Here is a 15,347-nt window from a genome sequence, read left to right on the forward strand (position 1 = left end):
TGGAAAACAATTTTAGGTGGTTGCAGGAGGAAAAGGGAAATGTTCAATGCAACTGTGTTTATTCATTTAGAAAACAATGAGTAACATGTAAATGCTATATAAATGGTTATGCAAAGGCAGGTATAGTTTAAATGTAAATATAACTAGACATTGTTTCATTTACAAATCATACATAAATATGGACATTTTAGGTGCAGTAAAGAAAATGATCGGGTCATTTATCTGAACTGAGTGAATCTCAGCTGACAGCAGAGAGGCCTGCAACAACTGTGTTAGCAGGTCATCGGGAAAGTAACTAAAGAGCTGTTTTGTAAATAGTTCACAGCTTGAACATTCCTCTGTTCACACACTGACGTAAACAAGGCGAGGAACGGTCACTCCTGCTGCTGGCACTCTCTCCACTACAGTCGGGTGGCAGTAATGTTCCAGGCAGGCCAGTCACATGTAGAAACACTCAAGCGCTGTCGGCAGAGGCTCCTCCCCTCGGTAACTGGTGAAGGTACACATCCATGCATGAGCACTGCAGCCTGTCCCCCGTCGCCATGCAGCTCCACAGCCCTTCCTCTTCCATTTCAGCTTCTCTTTTGAAATCCACCTTACTTACGTAGTAGCTGAGGTGCTTTGTTCCTTTCCCAAACACACACACACACACACATGCACACACCTATATCACAGAAAAAGAAGAAGAAGAAGAAAAAAAGATGCTATCCCATGTCTGTAGCCTGGAGTATGAGCTCAGACTGACTTAGTGACACTGCATAGAGGGCGCCTCCCCCATGCAAAGATAAAACTGAGGGCCAGGAATCCCCCCCCCCCATGTCTGCTTATCTGCATTTAAGGTAAATATTTGCTTAGTTTTACACTTCGCCATTGGAGCCATTATCACTATTCATAGGCTAAACGCAAAGCGAAAGTGGCATCATCTTTAATAACAGTGTGTAAAGATGCAGGTCGGAGGCCTTAATCCGTGGCCCCCGAAAAGCATGCAAAACAATATTGTTTATTTCACTGTTGTTTCTGCACGAGGACAGAATGTACAAGATTGTCTGGTTCAAGGTTTCACTTTCTGTATTGTTTTTAAAAGGATAGCCGTAATTGTCTGTTGTTATTTTTACAGTGTTATATATGTAGTACAATCCGAGAAGATCATACATATTTTCTCAGATGTTTTTATTCTAGGAGACTATCTCATGCAGGCATCCATGGCGAGGTTTGGACCTCCTGCGTTCATAGCGTCATAAATCTATATTTCTGTGTCTCTCATAAATAAATAAAAGGCAAACTGTGGGGATCAGTGACACTGTTTGGGTCGACAAGTACAGTGACAACGACTTGCTTTTCCACACAGTAGTCTTTTTTCAATCCCCCAGCCTGGAGGAACCCAAGGCACTGCCCTTATTATGATTTGATGAAATAACCCCTCTGCCTCCTTTAAGCCCATCCCTTCGCTGAATGTACCCAGTGATCATCATGCCACTTCCATACCCCAATGTAGGCTGCTTTCTATGCTGGAGAACCCGGAGTGATCCCACATGCACCTCCAAACATTTTTTCTTGTGATTTTTAAGGGAGATTTTATTTAGAGGCGGTGCTTGTTGGCTCCAGAGTAGCGTCGTAACGACACTTTTTTCCCCCCAGTCCCTGTTAAAAGAGTTAGACCGGGGCCAGAGTTGGTGCTGGGGGGTCGCCTATAGTTTAGTAATTTCCTGGGGGGTAATTGCTGCGTGTTTTGTTTTTTTATCCCATCAGATTTTCTATTTTATTTTTGTTTTTTTATTTTTCTACTTCTCTCAAATATCGCCACCTTCTCACTCTCAAGATCTGATACCCCTTCGAGAATTGTTCCTTTCAGATCATGAACAAACTATATGTTGGGAATTTAAGTCCTTCGGTTACTGTCGAGGACTTGAAGGAGCTCTTTGGGGAGAGGAAGCTGCCAGTGGCCGACCAGGTCCTGCTCAAATCCGGCTATGCTTTTGTGGACTTTCCCGACCAGAACTCGGCCATAAAGGCAATAGAGACTCTTTCTGGTAAGTGTAGATTTGATAAGTGATGCTTGGTGGTAACAGAAAAAAATTCACAGCGAGTCAAACTGCGAGATCGGGTTAAAAACACTAGCTCAGAGTGTCCACAATGTGAAATAGTGATCATAGATTGTGTTAATATCTTTTTTGTTGTTGCTCGGTACAGTGTTTGCGATCACATCCGTGTGCCATCAGAGTTTAGATGAACGCTCAGCCATGCACGCTCCAACAAAAAAATGGATAATGTATCGATCACTTGGGGCTTTAGTGCCCGTTTGCCTAAAGAAAACACGAGCCGTCGTAACGCTATAAACGCGCACAATAATCTATATTTTGGAGATTCCGATAGTCTGGTGCGCTACTTTGCAATCACCCGCTGGAATGTATGGGATGGTCTGATGGTTCGGGTAGGCATAATTATTTTTCACTTATTTTTTATCTTGATTTTATTGAGGAAAGCAGAGCGAAGCGACCGCGGAAAACTTGTCAGATCCATGTTCCTCTGATGTCTGGGTATGTTTTTACGAGGTGTCTTGGAGGTGGGTCATGGGGGTCCGGAGGAAAGAGCTAATAAACAGGTAGCTGAGGGGGGACGAGGTGAGACGCTAATTCCGTGCTGCGCCAGGCCACTCATAATAACGAAAACCCGTGTTCAAGCTCCGCCGAAGAGCGCTTCAAATTCACACCCGACTGGATCAACACGGAGAATTAAGAAGCACCTACCTAGAATAGAAAGAGTAGTACAAGTCATTCTCCTTTCAAATCATCGCTTCTTTGATGTTGCATTTTTTTTTATATATACAGAGAGCAGAAACAAATACCCCTCATTGCACTGTGAGGGTTGTGGGAGTGGAAAGCATGGCTGCCCATTTCCCCCTCATACTATATAAGCTTATCATGCTTCATTTTGGCGCCGATTCCCCTAAATTGTGACGCTCGTAATGTCCCTGTGTGGTGTTTTTAATGCAAACATACAGTTGACCAGATAGTACTTTTTCTTTTAGGGGTTAGCGGTTTGAATGGGGACGCACCTACTTGGTGAAGTGATTCAAAGTGTTGCTGTGTAGGCTAACCAGTTTGCATTGTGGCACACAGATAATGTTACACTGTCATTTTCGTCCCTACAGGTAAAGTTGAATTACACGGAAAGGTGATAGAGGTAGACTACTCAGTTCCCAAAAAACTAAGGTAGGCCTACAATCTCTCTCTCTCTCTCCCTCTGTCTCTCTCTCTCTCTCTCTCTCTCACACACACACACACACACACACACACACACACACACGCAAACACAAGCAAGTACACGTTGTGTCATACGTCTATACTGTGCCCCCATGGCAGGTTGTGTGACCTGTATGCTTCCGCTGTGAAATATAGCACGCGGATTTCCCTCTTCTCTCGGCTTCCATGTGTGCTTTTCAACCGGGCTGTTGTTGTTTGATTCCCGGGCGATGTAAACGTCAGTGCATGGCGATTGAACAAAAGAAAGACGGCGACAAAGAAACAATTTAGTCCCAACTATCGCAGAAAACACGGTTGCTGCTGCAGTATCGCGTGATCTGCAGAAAGGCCTATCCCACTGTAAAAACACACACACACACACACACACGCACACACACACACACACACACACATGTAATAACTGCATGTTAATTGAATCTCTCATACATATTTTGGTTTCCCCGTCATGTGAGCGATAAAGTTGGATTTCATTACTGACTGCAACACTGCAATGCACGATGAGTTGCATACCAATCAGCTGAGGCTCCTCTATGGATACTATGTGCACGCTTGTGTACGTGTGTGGGCGTGCGAGGAAAGACAAGAGTTTTTCTCGGAGTCAATCTGTCGGTCAACACTGAACTCCACGCCACCACTGTCACCTTGTTGTATCAGCTTGTCCACGCAGTGTGCACACAAAAGAAATCCACAAGCTTTTTAATTGCATGGAAATAATAATGAAACATGCCTCCCTCCCCCCACCGGCGCAATGCGTAATAAACTCCTCACGTTCGTGGCAGTTTGTGCAGCCTACACACTCAACACGTATAGTGGTTGTCAAAACAATGGCTTTGGCTTTAAGGAAAGACTACATTGCGTGACAGAAAGGTAAATATTCAAGCCCCTCGTGGAGGAACACGTGACCCATACTTTATGCGCCACCAGCACGGTTCCCCCCCCCCCCTTCAGTGCAAGCTACGCTTTCCTGCCTCGCAGCGTTCGCCTTCTTTCGCTGTGTTAAAGACTCTGTACGCCTGACGTGTTGAATGGTGGAGCCGCTGTGCAGTATTCTCCTTGAGTGGCTCGAGTTGAAGGCGTTTTTGTGAGCTGCAACATGCTATATGAGCTCGCGCCACTCCCCACAGTGAGCGTGCACGTAGGCCGTGGCAATGTTGAGCCTCATAATGGCTGCCATGATGGCCCTGCACTCTGCACACGGCTATAGGCGGAACCAGATGGAGCAAATGTCCATACATGTGCCCGCATGTGTCCAATCGGCAGCGCGTGTCTGCGAGGTGGACGTGAATGCAGCGTGTGCGCGTATCACGTACATACAGGTGCTCATTTTGAATCTGGAAACTGGGCGAAGTCACGTGGCGGTGGAACTCCATGTTATGATAAGGCTTTCCACCGTGATCATTTAATTGAATGCCATAGCCTCCCTACAGTTTTCAAGTCATTATCAGACATTATCAGAGACTGTGTCTAATATTTCAGAAATATTGACATTGATTTCAACTCTAAAGCTGTATATGCAAATTTGTTTGCTCCTGTAGTTAATACAATATTTACTAATTAGTCGTAGTTTATAGAGGTCGACCTGATTTGTGGAACATTTTCAATCTTAGTGATAAATAATTTAAATCTATTGGTTGTCTCAGGCATATTGATAAATCACTTTTATATTGAATAATACAGGTTTAGAATACCCTGTGGCTGTATTTCGTTTATTTAGATAATAATATAATAATTACATTGAGACTTTATTTTTTAATATAGTATGCATGGTTACTAGAGTGACTTTAGTGAACCAATCATACATTTTTGTTTGGTCATTTAGGAAGCAGTTTGGGAGTTCATCTTCAGGCCTAGTTATAGTTTTGTGAGATTGCTTAGTTTTAGCTGCTGTTTGCTGTGATTACTCTTTGTTTATATATCTGTGCTGTGTTTGGTTGTTTAATATTTGCTAATAGGCATACAGGATTAACTCTTCAATTATGTCTATTTTAAAGGCAAAACACGTGTGATTGTTTATTATACTTTATTTGTAATAACATTAAATTGGTTAGTGGGTTTATGAGAATATCGGGCCTTTTTAAATACAACTTGGAATTGTTGAAGTTTTGTTGTCCTATATGTTTTTTGAATGTTATTTCATTTAAATACATCTTATATTTTGATATTCCAAATTGGTTCAAAAGTGTCAGCTTTCATATTATTTCGATACAAGTATTAAAGCCGAAGTAAACTATCTTTTGGATTTTATTTAGTAAAACTTCTTGTTATGGAAATTAGTTGTACTTTTATAAAATAGTAATAATAGTAATATATTAAATAGATTCTTAGAAATTATCAGGGATATTTTTTATTAAAATTATTGTTTTGATAGTTATTGATAATAATAATGTAGGCTACTTAATGTTAAATGATTTTGTACTTCAGTGCTGAGACAACTGTTATCTAACATGAATAAAACATGTTATTTAATTATTGTAATTATTATAAGAACTTAAATTATTTGATGGTGAAATAACCAATACAATAAAACTCTTGAAACATTAAAGAAAATGAGTAGTTTCATGTCAAATTTAGATAACGTAGATAATATATGTAGATCATGAATACTACTCTAATTTATATAGTCTATGTTTAATTGTAATAATGACTTAGTTTAATAAGATAATTACATTTGTTTGCTCAAACCTAAACATCTTTTTGTTCAAGTAAAAAAAAAAGGTAGCTTATTTTAATATCAGAATGATTCTCACCCTTGTTAAGCTTCCTTGTTAAAGTAGCAGAGTCTCTGCAACACCAGGAAACGTGAGTGTGAGAGTGTGACTTGGTGCTTTATTCATACTGGTGCTATATAAATGATATGCAATGTTGTTTGACTAATAGACAAGGTGTTGAAGGTGTGGACAAAGCGACTAACATGATCCCTCTGTGAGCCTGATCAATGAGTAATATCAAGCATGTGAAGACAGCCTTGTTGTTGTGGGGTTAACGCATTTAAAGCTGTCTTCCTGAAAAGTATACACGTTTGTTTACTTGCTTGTTTAGCCCTTGATAGTAACACCACCAGAGCTTTCTGCTTCTAATTCTATATCTACAGCTTTGACTTAACCTGGATTCATAATTTGTTCAAAGAAACAGGTGATGGATACATTTGAGATTGAGTGCTAACGCGTGTGTTACTCTCGGATCGGCGGCATCCCAATAAACGCAGGTTGAACTCTCTGTGTTCTTCATATAAATACAAGTTTTGCAGCCTAACAGTGTTTGAGGAAGAGAAATTGATTACAAGATCCCTTTTTTCGCAAAAAGGACAGAAACCAAGACATGGGTGTAAACATCTGCAATGCACCACAGTGGCACACATGCACATGTGTGAGGTGGGTCATCAGTGCACATTGAGTCAAAACGGCGAAATACGTTAATCATCAGTCGATCCACTCTGAATCCATTAATACTCCCAGTTGATCCTGGGTGTAGGAAAAGCTCTCCAATTCATACTCTGGTTTGGTTCGGACTGATAGCAGGAGGCACTGCGCTGCTCCCCTCCAAAGCCACATCCGCTGCATCCTCCTCCTAACTCCTAACTCCTCATGCCTCCCCTCACCTGTCAGCGAGGAGGGATCGCGCAAAGCAATCTGTTCCGTGGAGTGAGGGGAGCTTATCCCCGAGTATCCCCCTCTCGCCACGATGTTATGCCTCAAAGAGCATTGTTGGTGTCTCTTTAACTTACGGTTTGTCTGACTCATTTAGAGTGAAGCAGACTTTCTGTTGCAGAACAAATTATCTTTGACTGAGCCCATGTTGTGTTAAATAATGCTCATGAGGTGTGAACAGAAAAGAAGCCAAATGAGAAAGTTCTTCCAGAAATAGTGAATATCTACTTCTCTGGTATTTTGGGTTTGTTCAAGCTGCTGAATTTAAATGTTAGTCCTTCTCCATAACGCTGCTAGATTTTTATAGCAATTATTCACTTTTTCATGAAAGTGGAGTAGTATATTTTCCCCCTGAATTGGGAAAAGACTTGAGCACATAGCTTAAGGGAGCGGCAAGAAAAGATGTGAGAGCATTGTAAATGTATTGTGTGTCTATCAGACCTGTGGGATCGCTGTTTTAGCTCCACGAGAGTTGGAATCTCCTGAACAGACACTTGCATGTGCATCACGGCAGCAACTGGAGAGACCATTTTCTCAATTATATTGAAGATATTCCCCTCCAACCTGTTGCACGAGTAATATCTTACTGCAGTTAAGTAGTCATCAAGAGGACTCATAGGAGCAGCAGCGAGATGTGGAAGGCGTGGTCGAGATGAGGAGGGTTTCTCCTGCTGACCGTTCCAAGTCTCGCATTTTTCTGTTAATACTAAATCCCGAAATGGAGGCGATGCTTCCTCTGTATGTTTTTATTTGTGACCTTACCTCTCAGTATTGAATTATGAGGGTAAAAAAGAGGCCCAAGAGATAAAATAAACACTCAATGATTAAAGATGAGAACGTGAATTGAACCACTGAGGCCATTCTTCATTCTCATTGACTTGTTGAAGTCAGCTTCTGTTAGTAGAAAATAAGATATAAAGTTTCCAATTCTGCACACATTTTGGTGACTTTCAGTGCTTCGTACATACCTGTCTGTGACAACCGTCCCGATCTTCCACCAAAAGGACCGACATTTGATTTGAGCAGATGTTTGACGATGCTGTTTGAGCTAAGCAGGGTTTGATGAATTCCTGGAATCTTAAATGTGCCTCATGTGAATATTTAATTAATTATAAATAATGATTATGCGTGTCGTCGCAGTTTGTACCCAAGTTCTTATTGAGGGAAGTCATTTAAAAATGTAACAGCTGTTCTGTCTCCTTTCTTTTTCTACATCCCTCTGTTGCTCACTCTGTCTGTGTGTGTGTGTGTGTGTGTGTATCTGTGTGTGTTTACGTGTGTCTGTGTGTGTTTGGGGGGGCACTAAAGAAACCGAAAAAACTGTAATATCCAACCTGAATGCTAAATGCTGGATGTGGACTTTAGTGTTACTCCCCTCTCAGTGTGCCAGTGCTCCCTATGGGCACTCATGGGTGTGGTTTCCATGGAAGGATGGGCAGCTGAGGCGGACAGCAGGTGGCATTTCTCACACAGCCAGACCCCGTCCTTGTCCCATATCAACACCATATAACCCTGCTGGAACATTATAGCTCTGATGGGTCTTGAGCAGGTGAAATGAATATGGCGAAAGCTTCCAATAGCCAATCAGAGTGAGCCACGGGCCGCAATGCTTACATGCAGCCAATCGTATGCAAGCAGGTTGAGTGGTATGGATCGAGGCCCATGAAGAGGCTCTGTTACACTGGCTTAGAGCCTCAAGCTGGGAATGCTGTTGGCCTGGATCTTCACCCAGGACCCTGCTTGACCTCATAGTTGTAATTTAACAAAGTAACTTGAATTTTTGCTATTTAACTGAGCTTCATTAATGTAACTTTCCAAAGTGAGATTTAAGGGTACCTACACCCTTACATTCCACAATAACCTTCTCTTACTGCATATTATTAAATATTTTATTTATATATATATATATATATATATATATATATATATTAGGGCTGGGCACGTTAACACGTTATAAATACGTTAACTCAGCAATCCATTAACGCCGACAATGATTCTATCATGCGTTAACAGCATTTTATTTTTACATTGGGAGGGGCTTCACACTGCTGCACACATTAACCGAGAACATGGAGAAAGGTACTTTTAAATGAACATTTCCATTTTAAATCTCTACCAGACGGCGTAGTTGATAAAAGCAAAGTTATTTGTAACCACTCAAACTGGAGTTATCTTATCACCAAAGTACTACGAGCATGAAGTACGTCTTAAAGGCGTTACACACCATTGATGCCAACCAAGACCCAAACAACCAGTGGAGCGAAACTTGGTCAGACTACTTTGCATGCGGCGTGCGGGAGAACTGTCGATAAACCAACGCAGGAACAATTAACAAATGCCTCGGCCAAGTGGAGAGCAACGGACTGCAGGCCGATTACTGCAGTGGAAGATGTTGGTCTGAGGCGCGTCCTTCGAATCGTAACGAAAGACGTATGAGCCTCAAGACGCACCGTTGATTTGTATGAAACGGAGTGGACTACAAACATGGCGGCGGGGTCAGTGTAACTGCTCAACCTGCATCACTGAAAGTGTTTATTTTTTGAGATGCTTTACAGACTAAAAAGTCCTCTGCATAGTAAATTCCAGCTGTGCTTTTTATTTTTTTTGCTAGACCTGTTCAGAATCTTTTTTTTTTAAAGATTTAAATACTGTATGTTAACTTGCTGTTGCTCTGAGAGGACCTGTTATTTTGTTCTGATAACATTACTTTAAAATAAAAGCGTGTAATACACTAGTTTTTAATTCATTCTTGATTTCTTGCGCATAATGTGATTACTCGCTGTTAATCATTTTGTTCATCTTTGCCCAGCACTAATATATATATATATATATATATATATATATATATATATATATATATATATATGATATATTATATCACGGTCAGCGAGGGGCCAACTAATTTGGCTGAACCAAACTTTGAAAAGCTGTTTGTATGTTTGTACACAGTATGAATTTGTTGGAAACAAATCACCTGTAATAATTAACATCATATGCCAACAAGAATCTATGTGATCATGTGTACAGTGAGATCATTTAACGTGTAATAGGCCCAACGGCAACATGCTCAAAGGGATTTGTTGCAAAGCAAAGCCCTATTCACAGAACTGTCACTTTTCTTATTCCACTGGAGTTTGCTGGCCTGACATTTCGACTCCTTTTACAAATGGGCCCTCCTTCTTTAAAACAATGCTTCAGTCTGGCTCCCCATTCAAATCTTGTTCAAGCTTCCCCTGGTTCCAGGAACATCTGGATATGGTGTAATAATATAAAATAATATGTATGCATGTATTGTTTTGTATACACCATTTCTTCCATATAGAGGTTTTTGCTCTCTGTGAAGTAGCAAATGTCCAAATAGATACAACAGAAAATGACACAGACATCTGACATTTACAGCACCTTGATTTTGGAGCAAAACTGCGGCATAGTTCTCGTGAATATGTGTGTCCTTGTGTGTTTACAGGTAGAACTGTATTCAGTTCCCCGACTGTTCCAGGTTAGGTTCTCCATGTTGCCATGGGAACCCGTTTTGAGTGTTTTGCTTGGTTATAGGAGGAGCGCTCTAATGATGAAGGTTTCAGAAATGAACCCAAAGACCTCCAGTGTACAGAACACCAAACAAAAGTTGAGTTTACTGCATGCAACACCCTAAGTGATCATTATAAAATCTTTTGATATGCCTGTCAGAATCCCACGATTACAGCTTAAATTTGCTATGAACTGCTGTCAGTTTTGGGACCCTGTAATTTTCACCCATTTCCCAAAGAGAGTGGCAATCGCCTACCGGTCATAACGGCAATTCAGCTGTGTGTTGGTGGCCGACGCTATGGGTCGGGCAGTGGTTAGAGGGCCTATTTTATATGACAGTAAATAAAGCTGTGCACAGCTATTGCTTCACAGGAACCTTCACATGATCCTTTTTTCCCCACAAGTGCTGCAGGGAAAACTGCTGAGTGGGCTGTCCATCTATGTCACCGCCGCAGCCCATTTGTGACCTTTCTTATTCATAAACCCACTTGGAGCCACCATTTTCATCCTTTTCCATATGTATGCAACGGAAGCTGGGAAAATCCCCCATCCCCCCTCCCTCTAACAGAACAGAACAATCTTCTACAGTATGGTCCACACACAGCTGAGCCTCCAACACAACCTGGAGCACAGTCTGACCATTGTGTTTCCTCTATTTCACACTGTCTCTGACGGAAGAGGAAGACACGGACAAGACTTCCGAGTGAAAGACGTGTGCATGACCCACACGCATGCTTTCCTCTCAGTGTGTGTGTGTGTGTGTGTGTGTGCGCGCTCCTGCGTGGGGGAGACATGAGCACTGCTGATAGAGGGCAGTATTTCTCCCCTGCCAGTGAGGCTGGCTGGATGGCTGTGTGAGGCTGCTTTTGTTCCCTCAATGAGTTTGTAGCCTAACTTTTATCCAGCCACCTGCTGGTAGTTTGTTTTAATATAACTTATGGATATTTCAACATTGTCCAGTCCCATTTAACTTTACTCTGTCTTGAAACTGTCGTGGTGAAGCTTTGTCTTAGTTTTAGACAAATACATTTTTTGTCAGGTGTCAGGTTCACTGCATTAAATCACAGGTCTGTCAGCAACGTCTTGCTATAAAATGTAAATATTACGCTAAAATAGGAAACAGGAAAGTTCAACATGCAAAAAAGATAAATACAAATGTATTTGTTTGATGTTACTATCATAAAACATGTGGGGCAGTCTCTTAAAATTGTCTTGTCAAGATTCAATAATGTATTACCTTATCAATCACAGAAAATTAGGAATATGTTTTGGTGTGCTTAACAATAAAACATATAATGACAAAATCACAACCCCCCCTGCCACAATTACTATACAGTAACCATACAATAATTGCAATGGCACATCAAGATGGTTCATGCTCTTGAAGTAACAAGCTAAATTGCATGTGCTCTTTCATATAACCGTTAAGGATAAATGATTGGAGGGACATCTTAATAATGCCTATTCTTTTACTTGAAAGTAGAAGACTGAAGAAGTCATTCCCAAAGTCCAGAATTGCAGGAGATTGTATTAGGGTTGCCAAATAAATTCACAAAATGTCTTCCATAGTCTTTTATTAACAATTTATATCTGCAGTACACACTTGAGGCTGAATGTTCCTATTGTTCTGATAACTGTAGCTAAGTATAACATTGAATCTAACATTAAAAACTTCACCTAATTAATTTATTTGTCTCAGGTATTTAACATGTGTTGTAAAAATACGCAGGAACATTGAATTACGCACACATTCCCTCTTCTCATTATTTGTAGATAAGGCCTGTTGGGAATTGGTTCGTCATATCATATTTTTTTAATATATTCTTCCTGCTCAGATGAGTTACTTGAGTATACTACTCTCAAATGTTTTTAGAATACAAATATGAGAGGGCTGTTGATTTTCTCATCTAACTCACGGCAATAAAGATAATTAGTGTACCATAACTGAGCTAATCTTAAAAAACATGTAAATCACTTTTTAAATTAAGTTGTTAGCATTTCTTTGAATCCTTGATTACATTTCCGTCTATTAGTGCACATTTCTGAACATCCAGCCAGCCCTTAAGTTTCATAGAACTGAGCTGTGGCAGTTTAGTTTCAGCAGAAGTAGTTTTCACATTGTGATATGCCGTAAAAGCCTGTTGTTTTACACAGCTGTGCTTGATCCCGCTATGATTTGCTGAGCCAGAGATGAGTTGGGTAATGTGGGCCAGGCAGGTGCTAGAGAGCAGAGAGTACAGCTCCATCTGCATCCCTGCCAAGTGACCCAGTACATGCCAATATCCAGTCAGTCGTGGTGTGAGAGAGAAAGCTATAGTGAGAGAGGGATGGACGGGCAGAAAGGGAAGAACATAGTTGCAGGGTAAAAAAGGCAAGACCTCATGGGAGTCCCTTCGATTGTCTCACACCAAACGTCAGGTTGCAGAGCGGAATGTTCTCAGACATCCGCTGCACACAGGGGCAGAATAAGGAAACAACCGTTTGTAAATAGTTGTTGTCTTAATGACCCTAATATTTCCTTGGAGGCGCAGAATGTTTTATCGTGAAGGGTTCAATCTGTGTGCATCTCACTAGACAGTCTATACTCGGGGGTTCCCGTGGGTGCAGTAGCTGCTGCGGTTAATTCTACTACAGCCTACACGAGGAGTGCGATGGCAAGCCTGAGGTTTTTAAAAGGGTCCCATTTTAAATGAGTAAATCAGCACGAATGAAACTGACACAATGTACATGAGCGCATATGTGTTTATCAATGAGTATTTTTTATTTTTGTTACCATCTGTCTTCAGCTGTTGCCTACACACTGGTTGCCCAGCCAGAAATGCAGGACCTCTGTCTCCCGCAAACAACATCATGACACTGACTGATGAATTGCCATCCCTGTCAGGTTAAATGAAGCACACGCGGACACAAATCCAATTGAAATTGATGAGTGCCCCTATATCCTTTCGGGTCGGCGTAGCTCATGGGGAGAGTTGTCGTCCCGCAACCACAAGGTACCCGGTTTGATCCCCGCTCTCCCCTTAGTTGCATGTCGAAGTGTCCTTGAGCAAGACACTGAACCCCCGCCCTACCCAGCTGCTCCCTGGGCACTTCCCTGCAGCCGACTGCTCCTTACGTAATAACTAAGGATGGGTCAAATGCAGAGAAGAATTTCCGCACTGTAGGATCAATAAAGTGTACATTATTATTATTATTATTAGCACGATCTTAATACAAAAATAAATACAAAATACCCACGGCAACAGCACAGATCTTCAGCTCACCAGGATTTTAAATATTTAATGTCAATGCAGCCATGCATGCATGAGTTCTTGTCGGATGGTTGCAAATGTTAATGGGGTCTTGTAAGATTGCTCTTTTCCCCCCATGTTTACTGAACATCAACATGCTCGTTCTGTGCATGTTCAGGTGATTTCTTTTTTAATTATTGCTGAATTACACAAGATGCAGCTGTCGTTTGCCTCCTTGCTCCAGGGAGTGTCACACTCTCTGCAGCATTTAGCGCTCGTCCATCGTCCTCCTCCTCCCAGCATGCGCATGTTTTGTGTCTGCGTACCATGTCATGTGAACCACCTAGAGTGCGTGCATTGTCTCTCAGCGCTTCCTTCCAGCTCACAATGTCACAGCTCCCGTGGCACATTGTAGCGGCGCAGAATGACGCCGGCTGTGTTCGAGCATGGCCGGGTGTTAGTAGCATAGCCTACAACTCTGTTATGTACTGTAAACTGAATGTGAGCCACCCTATCAGGGAGTGTAACAGACAGGCAGTTTATTCTGAGTAGAGTTACCACTGGAGGAATTATTTGACAGTAGAAGTTGTGTGTGTGTCTCTGTCATTGCATAATGTGTGTGTGTGTTTGTACAGTGCCTTTTTGTTCCTGCCATTCCCCTGAGTGGGAGGCACCAGTTCATTTCAGAGATGGTTGCTGAGATGATTTTGTTTTAAGTGGTGTGAGAAGTGACTCCAGGCAGGTCGCTTTCCGAACGCTCCGACGTTGCGGGAGAATAAATTATAGAGACATAGAATGACAGGCTTCAAAGGCAAGTTTGATGTCAAAGAGACAGCGGTTTGGATGTGGAGACGCTGAAGATGAGAGATTAGATATGCTGCACTTAAAGAATAGTAACCGTTAACAGGACTTGTGTTTGCTCTCCCTGTTTCAAGTGTAGTTGTTGCGCCCTTTGATGGATGCCCAGCCACCTCAGGCATTTGAGGAGCGTTTACAGTATTGCTTCTTTCTCCCCATCACCGCACATCATGGTAGGCTCAAGGCAGATGATTCCCCCCCTCACACACACACACACACACACAGATGGGCTCTGAATTGATCACAAAATGTCAGTGCAAATAACAGAAATGCCACCAGACACAACGCAGCTCTGATTTGCCTTTCAGAGCAGTTGTCTCATGCACAGGTTTTTAGGTCGCCCTCACTCCTTATAGCCCCTTTAATTTAGCGGAACCAGGAGGGGAATGAGCCTTGTATGTTTTCTGCCATGAATGATGAAAGCAGCCGACCTGTAAATGCTTACAGATTTGTTTCGGCGTTTCTGTATGGAGGAGAGTTGCAAGCCCAAGTAGGGCTGGACATAGTTATTAAATTAGTGAACTGCCCCCCTTGAATATCCTGTCTAGCAAAACAAAGACCGTCTCTAATTGTTATTAATCCTTTGATATTGAGCCTCAGGTGGTACACTGACATGTGTTTGGTTAGTTTTTAACCTCACTACTGTAATTGTGTAGTGTTGCATTCATACTGTTGGATTTTGTTCGAAAATCAAACCTGGAAGACAGACAATAAACAAACATAACCCCCGTCATGGCTTTTGTGAGTAGAAGAATCGCTCCGGCTCGTCAGACGTTTACCGAGTGCCTTATAGTCACATACAAGAGGTACGAACAACA

General features: G+C 41.8%; 1 protein-coding gene and 1 long non-coding RNA gene across 3 annotated transcripts in view; one reads left to right on the top strand and one right to left on the bottom strand.

Annotated features, from left to right (window-relative positions):
• Nucleotides 1–42: 42 nt before the first annotated feature.
• Nucleotides 43–2,928, bottom strand: LOC117750941. The gene is made up of 2 exons (XR_004611833.1): nt 2,748–2,928; nt 43–664 (listed from the first exon to the last, which is right to left on the bottom strand). It is a non-coding gene; the product is annotated as an uncharacterized LOC117750941 (long non-coding RNA).
• igf2bp2a (insulin-like growth factor 2 mRNA binding protein 2a) overlaps nt 1,456–15,347 on the top strand; it is a 44,279-nt gene continuing 30,387 nt past the window's right edge. The window contains exons 1-2 of one of the 2 annotated variants that reach the window (XM_034562402.1): nt 1,456–2,030; nt 3,152–3,212. In XM_034562402.1, the coding sequence (XP_034418293.1) occupies nt 1,856–2,030; nt 3,152–3,212 (236 nt within the window). In that variant the 5' untranslated portion in view covers nt 1,456–1,855. The remainder of the gene's footprint in view (nt 2,031–3,151; nt 3,213–15,347) is intronic. The other variant, XM_034562403.1, reaches the window with a different exon arrangement.

Source organism: Cyclopterus lumpus, chromosome 21 (assembly GCF_009769545.1).
Source record: "Cyclopterus lumpus isolate fCycLum1 chromosome 21, fCycLum1.pri, whole genome shotgun sequence".
Classification (NCBI taxonomy): domain Eukaryota; kingdom Metazoa; phylum Chordata; class Actinopteri; order Perciformes; family Cyclopteridae; genus Cyclopterus; species Cyclopterus lumpus.